General features: G+C 35.7%; 2 protein-coding genes and 1 non-coding gene across 4 annotated transcripts; all 3 read right to left on the bottom strand.

The window, feature by feature from the left end:
- Positions 1 to 5884: 5884 nt before the first annotated feature.
- LOC107915587 (centrosomal protein of 135 kDa-like) lies at positions 5885 to 6568 on the bottom strand. The gene has a single exon (XM_016844723.2). The coding sequence runs from the start codon at positions 6566 to 6568 to the stop codon at positions 5885 to 5887; it is 684 nt and encodes a 227-aa protein (XP_016700212.2).
- A 5637-nt stretch (positions 6569 to 12205) lies between these two features.
- Positions 12206 to 12279, bottom strand: TRNAI-AAU (transfer RNA isoleucine (anticodon AAU)). The gene has a single exon. It is a non-coding gene; the product is annotated as a tRNA-Ile (tRNA).
- Positions 12280 to 12699: 420 nt separating this feature from the next.
- On the bottom strand, positions 12700 to 17545 carry LOC107915786 (ras-related protein RABC2a). 2 transcript variants are annotated; one of them, XM_041103486.1, is made up of 7 exons: positions 17221 to 17545; positions 16293 to 16361; positions 15396 to 15461; positions 14979 to 15100; positions 14727 to 14855; positions 14484 to 14616; positions 12700 to 13052 (listed from the first exon to the last, which is right to left on the bottom strand). In XM_041103486.1, exons 1-6 carry the CDS (start codon positions 17375 to 17377, stop codon positions 14503 to 14505), a joined length of 657 nt encoding a protein of 218 aa, XP_040959420.1. In that variant the 5' UTR covers positions 17378 to 17545; the 3' UTR covers positions 12700 to 13052; positions 14484 to 14502. The 2 variants fall into 2 exon arrangements, with proteins under 2 accessions (XP_040959420.1, XP_040959419.1); XM_041103485.1 differs by lacking the exon at positions 12700 to 13052 and having other exon boundaries at positions 14116 to 14616.
- Positions 17546 to 19247: the final 1702 nt, after the last annotated feature.

Here is a 19247-nt window from a genome sequence, read left to right as displayed (position 1 = left end):
TTCTGCCATGTTGTTTGTACAATCAAAATCCAGTCTGCAAGTGAAAAGATAATGATCACCATTCAGGGACACTAGGACTGCCCCAATTCTATTGCCCACAGCATTTGAGGCTCCATCAAAGTTTAGCCTCCAATTGTAACCTTCTTGTGAATTTTCTTCCATAGCCGCTATACACATCAAATATTCATTTGGAAAATCAAAACTCAATGGCTCGTAGTCATCCAGAGCTCTACTAGCTAGAAAGTCAGCAATTGACTCCCTTTCACAGCCTTTTGGCTCACGTAGACAATATCGAATTCAGACAGTAAGATCTGTCATCGGGTCATCCTCCCACTCAAAGCAGTTGACTCCATCATATACTTTAACGGGTCTAACTTTGAGATTAGCCAAGTCGTATAGTATAACACGTACTGCCTTAATCTTCGGGTTGTCCAAATCAAGGCACAACATAACTTTTCAATAGGCGAATATCTCATTTCACAGTCAGTGAATTTCTTGCTGAGATAATATATCGCCCTTTCTTTTCTCTCCGTTTCAACATGTTGGCCCAGCACACACCCCATGGAATTATCAAATACTGTCAGATACAATATCAACGGCCTATCCAGGCTAGGTGGTGACAGCACTTGAGTGTTAGACAAATACTACTTCACCCTGTTAAAAGCTTCTTCGCATTCTTCATCCCAAGTACCAGGATAATGTTTCTTCAGAAGACGAAATATAGGGTCACATTTCTCAGTTAGTTGTGAAATGAACCTAGCGATGTAATTCAGTCTTCCGAGCAAACCTCGAACTTCTTTCTGAGTGCGAGGTGGAGGTAAATCTCGTATTGCCTTGACTTTGTCTGGTTCAATCTCGATTCCCTTTTCACTGACTATGAAGCCTAGCAACTTTCCTGACCTGGCCCCAAAAGTGCACTTCGCTGGATTAAGCTTGAGCTGGAACTTTCTCAATCTTAAGAATAACTTCCCGCACATGTTCGCTCTCCGTTCTAGATTTCGCGATCATATCATCAACGTAAACCTCGATTTCCCTGTGCATTATGTCATGGAACAAGACTACCATGGCTCTTTGGTATGTCACTCCTACATTCTTTAATCCAAACGGCATCACTTTATAACAAAACGTCCCCCATAACGTAATGAACGTAGTCTTTCTCATGTCTTCAGGATGCATCTTTATCTGATTATACCCAGAAAAACCATCCATGAAGGAAAACAGTAAAAAGTCCGCAGTATTATCTACCAATGTGTCGATGTGGGGCAATGGGAAATTATCCTTTGGACTAGCCTTGTTCAAATCCCGATAATCCACACACATTCATACTTTTCCATCTTTCTTTGGAACTGGTACGATGTTAGCCACCCACTCAGAATACTTGACTTCTTGCAGAAATCCGGCATCATACTGCTTTTGGACCTCCTCATTTATCTTCAACACAATATCAGGCCTCATCCTTCTGAGCTTTTGCTGCACTGGCTTGCAATCTTCTCTTATAGGGAGACGATGGACTACAATGTCGGTACTCAACCCTGGCATATCCTGGTATGACCATGCAAACACGTCCTTGAACTCTCGGAGTAATTCGATGAGGTCTTGGCTTGTCTTTGCAGAGATATCCGATTCGATCTTCACCTCTTTTCCTTCCTCCAAGCTCACAATTTCTATTGATTCCCTGTAAGGTAGGATTTGCTTCTCAGTCCTTTCTACCATTTTCAACAAGTCAGGAGACAAACCACAGTCTTCGTCATCCTCAAAAACATGTGATCCCTCTAAACACATGTTTCGTTTAAAAGGACACTCTAAATTCGTAAGAGTGACATTCGTATCATTGATATCGTAGGACCTGTTACGAAAAACAATATGGATTCAGGAATTTGTTTGGTGCAATATGGTCATGAATGAAATGCAAGTGTAGTTCGAGAGAAACTTAAAATAACTGCTCTTATGGAAAGAAAGATTTGCTCCAAAAATGACTGCAAACATGAACTTTATTAAAATAACGATTTTCTGGACATGAGCCTATTTCACAAAGGAATCCTTATTACTTCTAGGCTAAAAAGCAATAAGGGTGTTCTGGACATTACTCTGAGGAAATCCTAAAAACTACAGGTATTTCTTCTGTAGTCCAGTTGTTTAGCGCCCTTCCCAGCTCGTAAGGACGAATATCCGGCAAAGTTCTTCCTCCTGTCACTTCTTCGTACACGGCATGAATACTCTCTAACTCCGTGTTAATACTTCTGACTCCTAGCATTCCTTGATAGACGAATCCTCCCGATACAAAAGTCTTAGATAGGTGTGGAAAGGTCATGGGTTCCCATTTGACTTCATCACCTGTCAAACGAGCCTTTCTTCTCTCTTGCTTCTTTTCCTGCTCTATCCTCTTCTGCCTAGCATCTGGCTTATATCCTAAGCCGAAACGGTCCTGCTTATCTTTCAACACTGGAGTTTCAACTCGGCCCTGAAGATACTTCCCCAATCCTCTTCTCGGCAAAGCTCCTTTTCCAACAGTCAACTGCAGACCCATCTCTGTGGTCCTTGATATTTTCGGCATAGGGATCTTGTTTCCCCCATGGATGAATGTTGCATTTACGAACTCCAAGGAACAGAAAGAGTATTCGATTGCATCATCGCTCGTTTCTAGATAAGGCGCATCATTGGTCACAGATGCAATGATATCTTCTTCAACATCTATCGTCACAACCCTGCCTTCTGACACCAGCCTCAGTTTTTGATGTAACGATGACGGTACCGCACCTGCTGAATGAATCTATGGCCTTTCTAATAGGAAACTGTAAGAAGGCTTGATGTCCATAACTAAGAAGTCCACCTCATAAATAGTTGGGCCAACTAACAAGGGAATGTCAATTCTTCCCATGACCCTCCTCTCAGTACCATAAAATGCTCGAACCACGTTCTGACACGATTTCATATGCGAACTATCCATAGGTAGCCTGTTGAGCGTGGATAGGGGCAATACATTTAATGCTGATCCATTGTCTACTAGAACCCCTAGTAATATGCACCCTTTACACCTTGCAGTGATGTATAAAGCTCTAGTAGATCCCATACCCCTAGGTGGTATTTCATCGTCGCTGAAAGAAATGAAGTTATCAACGCTTATATTGCCGACCAGTCTATCCAACTTGTTAATAGAGATATCGTCGGCCACATAAGTTTCATTTAGCACCTTCAGTAGTGCATTCCGATGTCCCTCCGAGTTCAGGAGTAAAGCTAGCACAGATAAGCGAGCTGGTTGTTTTTTGCAACTGTTCCACAACGCTATACTCGCTATGCTTTATGAACTTCAAGAACTCTCTAGCTTCTTCCTCTTTGATTGGTTCATTGACCAACAATTCGGGTTCAACCACATTCTTCTTCTTTTCAACTGAAGTTTCTTTTCTTATTGGCTCTACTCGTGCTTTCATCTGTTCGTGGTGCCTTCCTTCATCCTGTTCCTCTTTATTGATTACATCCTCCTTCCCCGGGATTGTCACATTACAATCGTAATTCTAAGGAACCCTCTTGTTATCCTTATATGCAAACACAGTTGGTTTTTGAATGATTACTTTTGGTGTTATTCGTGCCCCAATCTCACTGTTCTGAGGTCGTGAGATGATGACCACAGGACGGTTAGCCTTCGAGACTCCCAATGCCAACTCTGATGCGCATACATAACTCTCCTCTTGAACTCCTTCACAGAATTCCACCTCCCTATTATCCATCATACCTTGTATCAGGGCTCTGAACCCCGTACACTCCTGGATTTCATGCCCCACTTCATGGTGGAACTCACAGTAGTTCTCCCTCTTTTCACAACTTTTTTCTGAGACGATTAGTCCCCTTTTCTCCATCTCCTTCCAGACCAATCTCAAAGGAGTTCTTACATCCGCAATGTCTGCCTTGATTCTTCTGTCTTCACCCACCATATTTACCCCACCATCAGTGTGATTCGGTAATGGGTTTTCTACCTTGGTCGAGTCATTAAACTTAACGACACCCATACCAATGAGCTTTTCAACCAACTTCTTAAAGGCCGTACAGTTTTCTATAGAATGCCCTGTTATTCCCGCATGATAGTCGCACTCTGCATTCGCATCGTACCATTTGGGATACGGGGGTTACAAGGGCTTCAGATAGAAAGGGGAAACTACGTGTGCGTCGAACAAATTTCAGTATAGTTCCCTGTACAACATAGGAATTGGTGTGAATTGGGGCCTCTCAGTATTTCGCCTTGTATCGACCTCCTGTCTCGACGAGCTTTGCTGATTGGCAGACACCTTTCCTGGCTGACTCACTGTTACTGACTTCGAGTAACCCTTGTTGTACATGCCCGCGTTGTTCATCTTGTTTTCCTTCCTCTTTGAGGTCGGTCTTCTGTTACTCTCTCCCGCATCAATCTTCCCACTCCTGATGGCGTTCTCAATCATCTCACCATTCATAACTATGTCAAGAAAGCTTTTTGTGGCACTTCCTAACATATGTGTAATGAACGGTGCCTTCAGGGTGTTAATGAACAATATGGTCATTTCCTTTTCCAAGAGCGGCAGCTGAACCTGGACCGCAACCTCCGTCCATCTCTGTGCGTACTGCCTGAAGCTTTCACTCGGCTTCTTCTCCATGTTTTGAAGGGTGATTCTATCAGGAGCCATGTCTGTCACATGACTATATTGTTTCATGAACGATTGTGCCAGGTCCCTTCATGAACCAACCGTGGTACCACTCAACTGATTGTACCATTTGGATGCTGCCCCTACAAGGCTGTCTTGGAAACAGTGTATCAGGAGTTGGTCGTTGTTAACATATCCCGCCATTCGTCTATAGAACATAGTGATGTGAGCTTCTGGCAGCTTGTCCCATTGTACTTTTCGAATTCAGGCATCTTAAACTTATGAGGGAGTACTAAATCTGGCACTAAACTCAGCTCTTTTGCGTCAATGCCTCGACAACTCTCAGTGACCTCCATTGCCTTGAACTTCTCCTTGAGCCACTTGCATCTTTCCTCTAACTGTCTCGGTAACTCCTCCTTCACTCTTTCCTTCTCAAGCACTTCATCAAAGTCAGGAATGGTAGATTTAATAGGATTATTTTCGGGATTAGAACCTGGCCTAGTTTGGAGGTTCGAAATACCAGCCCGAAGCTGCTAAGGCATGATAGTGACAGTAGATTTGCACGGGTACTCAGCTTGGGCTCGCATATGTGGAGGAGTGAAACCTGGAGGGTAAAAAAATTCATCATCAGTTCCCTCATCGACATTTGCCATGGGGCCCTTTCCTTTATCACCTCCCTTAGTTATCAGTTGGGTTAACTTTGCCACTATATCTTCTTGGGATTCTCACATCTTCTCAAACATCTCTTGTTTCATCTTGTCTAACCGCTATTGCATTTGTAGCTGAAGCCGGTCCTGCATCTCTTTCTAGTACTGTTCGAGCTTTTCTAATCTCTGATCCATATCTTTTGTCTTTGCTCGAGTTCCGTATCGGTGTCGGGTTGGTTGGTTGGTTTCCAGGTTAACTGAGCAATGATTTTAACTTATTAGGATTTAATAAAGGTCTTTAATGCATATGATGCGATGCTAATGCATATGATACGATGCATGAGGTGAATGCAAAAAAGACGTTAATTATAATTCAATTCCACTCAGAAAACTTTACTAGAGAAAAATTTTCTTTACATAAAATGGCTATAAATAAGGCCTTGCCCTAATACTTAGAACTTTAATCTCCCTAAGTAATGATGCCAACTTCTGCCCCTGATCTGATTCCGATTCGTACTTCACACTTAGTATATCAGCCTGTATTGCCAAAGTCTGCAGGTGCTCAGCTACCCCTTGAATCTGAACCACAACTTCTCCTATAATGTGATCCCTTCTTGCAACTAGACCCTAGAGATAGTGAAGCTGTTCACTTTGATGATCTTCGTTTGCTTCCAAATGCTCAATCCTGGCTTCATAGTTTTGCGATGCTATCTTTAATTCCTCTATAGTTTTCTTCATTTGCTCGATCCTACTTAAACTTGCTTGCAGTTCCGCCACTGAATTTTGATTTCGGTATTGATAAACAATCTTCTCGAGTTCGGCCACTCTAGCCCTTAGTTTATCTCTTTCATTCTGGCTTTCTGACAAACTCCTCTCAAATGACTTATTTTGCTTTTGAGCCTCCTGAAATCTCTTTTCCCACCTATCAGCCTTGGCCTTTTCTTCTTGAACCTCTTGACGCCACTGCTCTGAGGTTTTTCCCAACCCAGCAGTTCTCATTGACAAACGTAATCTCTTATAATCCGTCTTCAAGCTGTTCAGGTCTTCCTCGACTTTGCGCTTCCCTTTTCTCAGGCCTTCGATTTCCAGTTTCTGAACATCTATGTCCAGCCTTAAATTCATCTTCTCCTCTTCCATTTGCTCTATCTTCTTCTCAAGCTCAGAATTTCTTCTTTCAAAGTCTTGCTTTATAATTTCTAACTCAGAAGGGACCATATGTACACGCTTTTCCACAAATTGTCTGTCTCTTTGACCTGGTACAGGTATGTTATCATTAATCCTTCTATTAAGCCACTCGATATATTCAGGCATCGTTGATGGACCTACTACCAACCTCTTCAATCGGTGAGTCTAGCTCCAAGCATTACTCATTTCTCGTATATTCTTCTTGTAACCATCACACTTATACGAGAATTCACACTGAGCTAATCCATGGGTTGTTGGTACGAACTGCCTTAACCTATACTGTCTCAGTACCAATAACGGTGCATAGCCAATAGCCCCCCAAATCCCAAGTAAATGGACCCAGTCAAAATCTCCACACCTATATAAGATCTCATCTGACTGCATCTAAAGAGCTCTCCATTCAATATCCCCCTCTTGAAGATTCTGAAGAGTTGCCATCCATTTTTGCTCCGAGATATCATCCTGCCTCGGTAATACCACTATTTCCTTCAAGGGCGAATAATTTTCAGAAAATACCCGATAGGAAACCTTATCCACCTTCCAAAAGTGACTATGAAACCATGCTAAAAGGAGCTGCGTGCATCCAATGAATCTACCCTCACCTACTCTTCGACATCCATTCAGAGATCTGAAGGTTTCTGCCAGAATTGTTGGGACCGGTGTAATCCCCTTGTCAAGACGGTCAAAAAGGTCAGTGACTGCTTCATCAAAATGTCCCCAAAGCTTTAGGAAAGACAACTAAACCGTAAATACCCAAGGCAAAGACATCAACCCTCTTCCTCGTATCCGGGTGTGCCAGAATTAAATCTTTCAAGTTCCTCCAAGGAATGCACTTACTATTTCCCTTTTGTTTGATTCGTGCTGCGACCCATTGCTCACTCATCCCTGTAATATTCATCAGTTTCTTCAAAAAGGTTGGAACATTAGCAGCTCTTGAATAGGCTTTGACCACTTGAATTTTTGAACAACGAAGCGATGCCGTGTATTCCTCCACTGTAGGCACTAAATCAACACTTCCAAAGGTGAAACAGCTATAAGCAGGGTTCCAAAACTGGGCTAAGGCACGGAACAGGTGCTTATCCACTTTTACGTCGAGCAAGTAAGGTAGGTCTCCATAGCTAGAGTAAAAAAGCTGCTTAATCTCATCATTCCACCGGTCCCAAATTTCCTTTAATTCCTGTAAGTTATTCTGAGTCACGCTAACACGAGTGAAGTCTCATAACTCTGACACATATCCCTCGGCCAAACTATCGCCTTTCTCTTGCTGCATTGTCTCAGACCAAGTTTGGACAGCCGCATTATCTTCCACCTTATCAAGAAACTCTTTTTCCATGATAAGCTTTCTATTTAGCAACCGAATATGAACTAATACCCTTTTAGGATGAAATGCTATGCAATAATGATGCCATGCAATCAAAACAAAAGAAACCCAAGTCAGTATCACATATAGAAATATAATCAAATACAAACATGAAATAGTAAGAAACACTTAATCAGGAATCCACTAGGGTTTTGGGATAGTTCTACCTAGGTCAAGTTCCTAAAGCTCACTATATGAGGCTTGGTTTCTAGAGTAAGGGTACCCGAACCAGCAGATTCCTCGATCCTCACCCATTATAGGCTCATGTGGATCGAGTTCGGTTCAGGGGGACACATTTCCCTATGGTTGCACGGAGATGAAAATCTCACGAAGACATAGGTACGAATGTATCTCGGAAGCAGTCCACTACCCTGCACAGAGATGAAAACCTCACGAAGGACTAGTTTCTTGCTCCCACTTAAAGGGTAAAATGCAAAATGCAAATGCAAAGTTGCCAACATTAAAATGAAAAAAACGATGAATGCGAAGCGAACTCGTGAATTTTTAAAACTTTTGATTTTCGACACAAAGACAAACATAATCAGTTTATGGCTCGACTCTCAAAGTCCCCAGCAGAGTCGCCAAGCTGTCGAAACTGTTTTTTTTAAACAAAAAATTTAGTTGACTTTTTTTTTAAATAAAACTGGAGTCCCCACCGATCCTTTATTAAGGTGTGATCGGCTCACCTTAAAAATTATGTTGGTCTATGAATTTTGAGAAAACGAGTTCGGAAGTCTGTTACGCACGAGGAAGGGTTAGCACCCTCGTAACATCCAAAATCGGTACCAAATTGATTATTTGATGTTTTAGTGTCGAAAGTTAAAAAGATTTTAAAATAAGCTTGAATGATGAAATTTGCAAAAGGATAACCAATTGTTCAAGTCATGTAGAGAAATCGAGTCCCAATACGTTATGGTACAATTCCTCATAATTCCCCAAAATTGAGTATCACTTTTATTTTATACGAAAATCTTCATTTCGAGAAAGTAACATGCCACACCCAATACGTTAGGGCACCACAAGTTAAGTTCCCAAAAATGATTTTTATGCATTTTGAATAAAAATATTCTCGGTCATTTAGGATTGACAAAGAAAATCAGAACCCAATACGTTAGGGCTCAATTTCCCTCGAAAATCCCAAACTTCCAAAAATGCTTTTAATCAAAAAAAACCTTTAAATCAAGAAAATAACTTTGATGAAGGGTTAAAACCAAAATATATTTTCAAAAGGGTATGATAAAGAGCTAATATACAATATGATACAGATCCTTTAATTTTCAACATACACGGATAGATATTTGCAAATATATATATACAAATACAATATAACAATAAAGTTGCAAACATATGTACACATATATCTAACACATATACGAGTATTCATGCAAATGGAAGGAATGAAATATACCCAATAAAACAAACAAAAACATGTATTAAAAATAAAATAAAAGTATATAAAAAATACATATATATATATTTACAGAATAAAACGTATAAGTGCATATATAATATAAAGTATATAAAAAAAGTAAATAAAATAAGGATAGAAGGAAAAACATATGTATAAATATATTCATGTATATATTTTATAAAACAAATGCGCATGCATGTATTTTACGAAAAAAACATTTTTGAAAATGAAATTCACAAAATATATGTTTTCTAAAAAATATGAAAGGAAAAAAAAGAAAATTATATATAAAATGCGCATGTTTAAAAAAACCAATATATGTATAGATATATATATTAAAAAGTAATATACATATGTAAGAAGACAAATGAAACTTAATGTACACATTAATAACGGGAATAAAACAAAAAAATAGTAATAATAAAATAATAATACAAAAGGGTAATAAATTGAGTAAAAAAGAAAGGTCACATTGTGATTAAAATTGAGTTAGCGGGTAGCAAAGGGGATTAAAAATAAAATTAGGGATGAAAGTGCCACACGCGAATGACATGGGGGACCAGATTGGCAATAACCCAACTTCCCAAAACGTTGTGCATTGGCATAGACTAAAGTGAACAGAAACAGAAACATTTGGGCTAAACTTAAAAAAAAACAAAAATTGGTTTAATAAAACATGGCGCAAAAGAGGGAGGACTGATCGCGCAAATTCCCCCTCTGACGTCAGAACGCGCGAATCCTCCCCTCCGGGTCGGGTCACCGCACGGGTCTGGCCATTCAAAACGGCGCCGTTTCGATCTGTTATTTAAAACAGATTTTTCTTTCTAAAACCATTTTAACAGAATGAAAAAAAAATAAAATAAATAAAATAAATAAATTCCCCCCCCTTTTTTGCTCTACTAGGGTTTCACCCTTAGCGTCCTCGCGCCGCCGCCGCCATGCGCCTCCGCCGCGATTTCACCGAGAATGGTGATCGGAAAGGCGACACGACGGGCTTTTAACTGCCCTTGAGCAGATTCAAAACGAGGGTAACCCCCTTTTCTCTTTTTTCTACTTTTAGTTATACAAAAACAATAAAAAACGTAAAATGCAAAAGAAAAAAAAAGTGGTGCGATTCACCTAAAAAAACTTGTATTCTCAGTTCTCCTTTTGATTTCTTTGTCTCTCTTTTTACAAAATCAAACGGCTTTATATAACCTAAAACTTATTTGTTTTACACTATATTTTCGCTAATGGAATCTCTGAGTTCGTGTTTGCAGGTGCGTGGAGAGTTTGGCATGCGTGGAGGCCGAAACTTGCGGCGTCCGGATGCTGCTGGAGGCGCTGAAGGCGGGGGCTTGCGGCGCTACTTGCTGCTAGTAGGGTTTTCTGTTTTTTATTTAAGCATTGGGCTATTTAGTTATTGGGCTAGGGTTAAATGTTGGGTCTATTAGGCTATTTGGGTATTGGGTTTGTAAAAAATTGGGTCTTTATTTTTGCATGCGGGCCTGGGTAGATTGGGCTTATTACATACTCTGTTTTACTTTTCTTTAAATTTTTATTTTAAATTATGTCACATAATATATGATATGTTATTTAAAGGCTAAATTAATGGTTTTAATAATTGAAGGCCTTTATTAGTATAACATCGATAGTTTAAAAGATATAATTAGAATGTTTTAAAGTTTGAAGATCAATTTAAAATAAGAATCATAGTCTAGAGATGTTTGATACAGTTAACTCTATAATTCCTAATAATTGAGGTTTCATGTGACATTTACCAAGTTATCCATCCAAATTTAAAAATATTTTTTTTCTTTTTTGATAATTAATTTTTTTTTCATTTGCGTTTTATCCATTTATATATATGGACCAACTTGAACAGAAGTTGAAATCCGAATTTTGAGGGAGGTGGAATCAAATTTGAGAAAAAAAGAAAGGACAATTTAAGGATATAAAATTCTAACCTTAATATCTTAATTTATGTTATATGAATTTTTTAAGTATTTATTCTTTTTCTAGATAATCTTTTATTTATTCCTATTTCAACATGTATTTGATAAATATTCAGAAATAGATAGTATAAAATGTAATTAAATTCGATATCATTCATCATACCAACTCTTTTTTTTTAACATTAATCTCATTATAGGTTCTTATCATATCGGTTTTTTTCTTATACAATGCCTAAAATTGTCCATAGCCCCTCCCCAACCATTAAATAGAAGGATAATACGCTTTAACTAACTCGAACCCACATCTACCTACACTGACAACAATGCAAATTCTAATCAAACTAAGGCTCAATCGATTATTGTATTAGTTTTTTGAAAACGTAGTTTTTTATTTTCAAAAGTTTATAAGTTTTTATTTCTGTTTAAAAACTTGTCAAATTTATTTGTTGGGTTAATCATAAATTTAAGGAAAAATATAAGGTTTTTGTGTCCTTTATATAAATAAAAAATTTTGATATCATAATAAAAAATATAAATATCATATTTAATTATTTATAAAAAAAAGGTGAAATTTTATTTTTTTTTATAGATACGTGCGAGGTAGTTATGATAATTATTTATAAATTTTTTTGTTCTCGAAAAGTTTAGGTGAGAAGATGGTATCTCAATCTAAGATTAGGGCATGCTATTAGCCTTACAAAGGTTGGAGTCATACTCACTGATGGATCTTCACATTAAATTTTAAGAGTTTGAGAATTTTAATAATAATTTTTAAAAATTTTGATAGATTTAATTAAAATATTCAAGAAATTTAAAAGTTTAATTAAAATTTACGCAAATATTTGAAGAGTCTAATTGAGGTTATTAAAAGTTGTCAAATGTTTAATGAGAATTTGAAAAAATAAAATTAAAAAAAAAAACATTATGAAACTAAAATAGACGAACTTCAAAAAAGTATAGATTGGATTTGCGTGCAACCAGAGCCCGGCCTTAAACGGAGCTCTGGAATGAAGAAAAAACGACACCGTTTCCGTAAATGAGTTGAAATAAGTAAAAAATGGCCCATGCAGGTTTCGAACCTGCGACCTTCGCGTTATTAGCACGACGCTCTAACCAACTGAGCTAATAGGCCAACACGCTTTACATCAAACATATAATTAAATTAGTACACTAGGAATAAGAGAACCATGCATGTACAATTGTTAAATAATTTGATATTATATATTTTGTTTGCTGTTATCAAATTAATAACTTTTTCAAAAATAAATTATTCTGTTCTGTTTATGTGTTTTAGTTTTCAATGGATAATGTTTGAATTTATTATGTATCTTTGATAAAAAAATCATCAAAATTACAAATGTTTACGAAAATATTTTAGAATTTAAATATTTTAAATGGACGGTTTAGTTGAATCAACAATTCTTAAATTACTTCTTAGAAAAACATTTCAACATTGTCTTTTACAATGTTTTCATAATTAAACTGGACTCATCGATCGGATCAATTAAAGTAGAAATCAGTAAAACATCGATTCAAACAAAGGGGTTAAAATAATTAATTCATGAATCAATTTTTTTATTTGCAATAATTTATTTAAATAAATTAGACGAACTAATAAAATTAAAAATTGATATCCTAATCAATTCGACTAAAGACCCAATTCTGAAAACTTTGTCACTATAAAAACTATAATACATATAAGAGAGGAAAAACTATGGAACCAACCCTCATCAGGTCAATCATTAGCTCGCCTAAAATAGGATTCCCTCGATTAAAGATTCTTATGTGCTCCTCAATTCTCACATGGGCCACCAACAAGTCAAGCCTCAACGTCAAGTTCAATCAGATTCCACTTGAAGGTCCCTTCCTATTCCAATAAGACTCTCCATAACATTCCTACCAACTCTGCACATTATTGCCGAAGTCGTCATTAAACCACTTCCTATCAAGGTTTTATAAGTCCGGTAAAAAGGAGGGGTACTTGCTTAGCAAATAAAATATTAACTAAAATAGTGCTTGGAACTATAGCCACAGTTTTAACCACAAAACTAAAAATGTATAAATGTAAAGATAAATATTAAGATTATTTATGTAGTTTGATCTCAGTATACGTCTGCTGGGCCTTATCCAGAACAATGATCAACTATTTTTCTCATAGTACAACCAATGATTTATATCCTAACATCGAGTTAACTCTCGCCAATTTAGCAATTTTACCGTTGTATAAAGACTAGATCACTCTCCACTAAGCTTCCCCTCAAAAGTTCAGTTTTGCAATACAAGATATTCTCTTGATTGCTTATAAAAACAATGCATATATAAAACGTTTCTAACTTGAATAAATTTGTGCTCTCTCGATCTCTTGGAATATCTTTAACTTAGATAATACTTAAGTTTTGCTTACATAAAAGTTATGGTCTAATCACTTTTCTATAAAGTAAAACTAAAATTCGACATAAGATTATCTCGACATAATTCCATAAGAGTCTCGCTATAATCCAATGTCTTTACTTGATCCTCAAGTAAACATTCTTTTAAGTCTTTCACCTTAAATTCAATTGATTTTCATGTTTAAGGCTCTAACTCGTACAAATATCTCCAAAACAAATAACTCAATACTTTTATTCAAAAATTTGTAAATTCTAAAAATAGACAAGTGAAGCATGAAATAACTTCGTGAGCAAGCCCTATTACTAATCCTAAGGGATAGGACGAGAGATATTCATATCAAGCTCTTACTTTATATAACAAACATTCTCTCCACTTTCATCTCCAAGATAGGATAAGGGGCATAATATGAAAAAATAGACAATACCCATATATGGACTATAATCTTTTAACCATAATTTGACAAATTAGTTTATTACTTTGGCATAAATCCGAACCATGTTACCCCCATCTCTAAATATGGTATAAAAATAAATAAATAAATATTTAATGAATGTAAGTCGTGTGGGGGTAGATGATATTGAAAGATTATACGTAATCTTCTTTTTAATGTAAATTCTCTAATAAACCCTCACACAAACACTCCTTGAAAATTCTCAAACAAACATTAATTTTCAAAAAATAATAACAATAAGCATAAGATAATAAAAAAAAAAACATATGGTAAAACAAAAATTTACCTTAACCTAAGATGAAACCTCATCTCCCTACATTTTGAAAAATTACGAATGAAGAAATGAAGATGTCTCCGACGAAACTATCTTTATATCTATAACATACGATCGGATGTCCGATCGGTGCGTCCGGGAATAACTTTGTTGCGACTATTAACATCTGTTGTGGAACTTTCTATATGTAGTGGTGTAATATTATTGTGTATGATTATACCTCCAGTGTTGAAGAATGTTCATTGAAAGCAGCAGGTATTGCTTTCGGGTGGTTTCCGTACTTGTTTCTGCTGCAAAATCTGTTTCTTGACCGCCGTCGATCCTTTCTCCAATAAAGTAGGTACCTCGAGAATCTGTGAACCGATAGAATGCATTAGCATAGGTCACAACCAAGCTTCCAACATGGACTCGAAATTGCTCGGTGAGCATCATCGTATATAATAGTTCTCCATCAGGTAATTACCTTTAAAACGAGATCTTTAAAGCATTGATGCACATTTGCTCTGGTTCTAGCACTGCATTCGAGAAAAGAACATTTAAGCTGCTGCGCAAGAGCCATACCCTCTTCTTGAGTTACAGCCCTTTCACTGTCCTGAAAATGGCACATTTCTATTTCATAAGAACAAGATATATATTCGATTAAGCATCTTTTACCTAGTAAAAGAATAACCAAGCACTGCCTTATTCCGATGATTAACAATTTTATAGGGCTTACCCTGTCAACTTTGTTGCCAACCAGAACTTTGATACACTCTTGATTAGTGGAGTAGAGCTCGACTTCCTTTGCCCAAACTTCAGATAAGTTGGTGAAGGTTTCACGCCGAGTCACGTCATATACTTCAAAATAACAAAGAAAAAAGGGTTTAAGTTCCCGTAATTTAGCTATGCAAGCAGGAATGGCATCATAATAGCCCTCACAAATATTAGTAATACATCTATTTCGACCATATGATGATTAAAGATCCCCGGCATGCATAATCGTAATGACAAATACCACATAAAGAATGGTTCAAAGTTCTTGTAGTTTGCCCAATGCATAAACTACGAAGTATCATCCATTGACATATATTCAGCAAAATAAAATCAGTAACAAATATTCAGGACTAAATGTTTTAAATTTGCAAGGACATACCAAGGATAATCCCGTGTGCACCCCTATAGTACGAGCTAGTTAATGTTCCAAATCTCTCCTGACCAGCTGCAATAGGTAAAAGATACAATTAAAATGAGAACTAGGTGCATGTAAGTTGCGAGCTCTGATTCCGTAGCAAAAGAAGTGATGTAGAACAAAATCTGGAAGAACTTCTCCATCATTAGGTTACTCTAAGAAATAAAATTATACCGAACAACAAGGATCATGTCAGATGATTCTTTTTCTTCTAATGGAAAGTACGGAAGATATATCCGAGCTTAAAGGCTAAGCTTCTGATGTACTTGTTATCGGGAAGAAAATAAATTTTGGTACTGCTGTAAATGTTGTGAGGATGCAATAATCCCGATGCAATTACTGCTGAAGCATACGCGACTGATCTTCTGCTCATGGGAGTGAAGATAGCATTGATGACTGCATATTTTAGGGGATGGTATGCTTGCTCTTTCACTGGATAACAAGTACATCAGTTTCAGAAATTGTAGGCCTGGATGTCCTTTTTCATGCAACTTAATAAGCTTTCTTTGGCCACCTTAGAAGCATTCATTAGATTTTATCACTCTTTAAGGGACATTTGCTATCCTACTAGTATCATTCAGCAATATGTTCGGCCTTAACTTCCGAAAGTAAATACTCAAACACATTCTTAAACCTTTATTCCGTGTTCTAACAAGGACGAAACCATTACAAACCCCACTTTCTTTCTCTCAATGAAGACTCCAGAGGAGTTCAGCAAAACAAATCAGTAGCATCAACTCCAAGCCTATCGCATGCAAACCACCCGTGCAACTAACAATATACACAAGGGTAACAGCAGAAAAAATATAGGTCCAAGTAAGAACTAGTTGCAAAGTGTTGGCTTTATCATATCAATTTTACCTGTGTCCCAGATTGTAAGTTTCAATCTTTTCCCACCAATTGTGACCATCTTGATTTTGAAATCCACCCCTTGAAAACATTCAAAAGAACTCAATAAAAATATGACATAAAAGCTGAAGATAGAAACAGAGATATTTCTAATGCATGGGACAAGATGATGAACACAAAATACAAAGAAAAGGCATTGCTTTTCCCATGTTAGTTTCCTCTTACCACTACCAAGCCATGCATTTCCTTTCAAACCTTTTTTCTGCTACGACAAAGAAGGGGCCCCAGAGTCCAAACCTAAGTGCAAAAATTTGCTCCAAGGATAATTGAATTAATTTCCATGCCTAAAATTTACAATTATCTACTCAGTTACAAATTTACAATTGCCTATGCTATTATCTGTTCACTGTTCCATCATTGCTAATTAAGCTAGAGCCAGGGACGAATTCCCCAAAACAAAAATCATGCAATTTAGTCCTTTTATAGATAATGAAAATTTAAGTTAATATACGGTAAAATTGCACTTTGACCCCCAAAAAATGAAGAAATTTCTGTTTAGTCCATTCGAAAATGATGAAACCTAAACCATTGAACCTATTTCCTGAATAATATAAGGCTAAACTTAACAATTAACATAACTACTTGGAAAGAATTTTAGCTTAAATGAAAGGAAGTTGGTTGGTTCATTGTTTTTCCCTCATCTTAACTCCCTAAACAATTGAAAAACAAAAAAAAGTATTCCTTTTAATCCCTTTTCCTCAATCCTTTCCCAACCCAATACATAAAAACAACCCTTTCTAAAATTATTGTCAAAAAAAGTTTTGAAAAATTCAAAGCAAATTCTGGGTGTGAATTCCAAAGGCAAAAACCAACAAGCAAAATACAAAATGATGGCAAAAATACAAAATAAAGGAGTCGAAAGAGAGAGTAGAGGAGTTACCTATGGTGGGAGAAAGATCATGAACAAAGTTAGAGATGAAAGTAACAAGTAAACTACTTTTGCCAACTCCAGAATCACCAATCAATAATATCTTAAATGAATAGTCACAGTTGTTGTTCCCTCCTCCCTTTGAAGAAGAAGAAGAAGAACCCAACATTTTTTTTTTCTCAGGTACAACAAATAAAAAACTTAATCTCCTTTTGTTCTTCTCTGATAATCAACAACCAGAAAAAAGAAAGTAAAAATATTTTGAATGAAATAAGGAAATTTCCTCAGGTAGTAGTAGACAATAGATAGAGACAATGGTGGGGTTGGCGGGGAGTGTTTCTTAATAATTTTGTTCTTCTTTTCTTTCAAATATATAATTTTGTTTTTTCTTTTGCTTATTTTTTTAAGTACGGATTTTTTTTAAACAAAAAAAATATTATTTTTAAATATTTATTTTTTAATTATTATACCCGTTTATAATACTTATCAATTTCTTCATGACCTATGTATCAAATATCATTCCTTAAATAAAAGAATAATATGCTTCAACGCACTCAAACGCACATTTTCTTACCTTTACAATATCATCGTCGGCTAAATGTAAATGTTAAAGCATATATAAAATATGGATTATTTTAAAATTAGACATCAATTTAGACTTTAATCTGTTTTATAAATTTTTATAATATATATAATAAAATTGATTTAGGTAAAGCATGATTTTCCGGGTTGTCATTGTTCCACGCTCCCCCCTCGCAGGTGTAATATGTGGGCTCCCCATTTAGATTGCTTTGCAAATATCACTTAATTTAAAAAAAAAAAAAATCTGTGGCCGGATTTTTGGCATTTAATAATTTTGTCTTCACCTCGGTTAAATTTTGCTTGTCTCAACGGAACTCTTCATAGTTTTTTTTTTCTCAAAACCCTTTCCAGGGACTAAATTTAAATTTTATGATAAATATAAGGATTTTTAGCATATTTTAATCTTTTAAATATCTTCTATCTTTAACTAAAATCTTTTAAAGAATTTACTTTTAATATTTAAAATAAGTAAAATATTTTACTATATTTAAATTTAATTAATCTATACTCTCTTTTTTTTAAATTGGTATCACGAATAAATCAGACACTAACTAAATTATGAAAACATTAAAATATCCTCTCATATATAAATTAAGTTATATTTTAAATGAGGATGTTTTTGTTTTTTATATAATAAATTGATAAAAAATTGATTAGAATGAGATCTAAACTCGTAACATCATATATAAAAAATAGTTAACTTTATCCGTATAACCGAAACATTGATTGAACTTTTTTAAATAAATTTTTAATAATATATCTATTATATAATTTTTCACTCACATTGCAAATATCCATTAATTTAATTGTACCTATGTCAACAACAACCATGGTTCTTTTTTTATTATTATTTCTAAAGGAAATTTCACCTAAACAAAAGTACAAACACTTGATGTGCATGGTAAAAATATTATAGAGATTTCATTGTATTATTTAAAAAATGAATAAATTTATTTTTGTATATTAGATCAAAAGATAAGCTCATAATTTCATAAATTTTCATTGTTAAAAATTGATGTGGTTGACAAAATAAGCAGACAACTATATGTACCTCATTCTGACATACAATGATAAATTTTTAATATAGAAATTGATGGAATTTTTAACCAAAAGGACTAATTTGCTCTTTAATCTAACATATAAGAACCACTTTACCTATTTTGTCAATAAAAAAAGATAAAATATAATTTAACTCCTACTATAAAAACTTTTATAATACCTTTCCACGAGCACCTGGAGCGTGCCATAGAAGAGCTATTGCCCCAATTTCAATATTAAAAAGGTAGGGGAATTTTAAATTGACTTAATTATAAATTTGATCACTAACGTTTGTATGTTTTGTCAAAATGATATTAATTGTATTTTTGAGCTTTTTATGCTATCAACTTTTGATTTTTTTTTCAAACTACTGTTTCTAACAGATTTAATGAATAAATTCAATGTTTCAATCTTTCTTT

The sequence above is a fragment of the Gossypium hirsutum genome, chromosome D10, assembly GCF_007990345.1.
Source record: "Gossypium hirsutum isolate 1008001.06 chromosome D10, Gossypium_hirsutum_v2.1, whole genome shotgun sequence".
In the NCBI taxonomy this organism is placed as follows: domain Eukaryota; kingdom Viridiplantae; phylum Streptophyta; class Magnoliopsida; order Malvales; family Malvaceae; genus Gossypium; species Gossypium hirsutum.
The sequence above is the reverse complement of the archived record's forward strand: the minus strand, read 5'-3'. Positions and strand labels throughout refer to the sequence as shown.

Coding starts and splice junctions, on each gene's coding strand:
- LOC107915587 (XM_016844723.2), bottom strand. CDS start 6,568: ATGCCTGAATATATCGAGTGGCTTAATAGAAGGATTAATGATAACATA.
- LOC107915786 (XM_041103486.1), bottom strand. CDS start 17,377: ATGTTGGGTTCTTCTTCTTCTTCTTCAAAGGGAGGAGGGAACAACAAC. Junction 15,462..16,292: donor ACTTACAATCTGGGACACAG/GTAAAATTGATA, acceptor TACCTATTGCAG/CTGGTCAGGAGAGATTTGGA. Junction 15,101..15,395: donor TGCACACGGGATTATCCTTG/GTATGTCCTTGC, acceptor GTTATTTTGAAG/TATATGACGTGACTCGGCGT.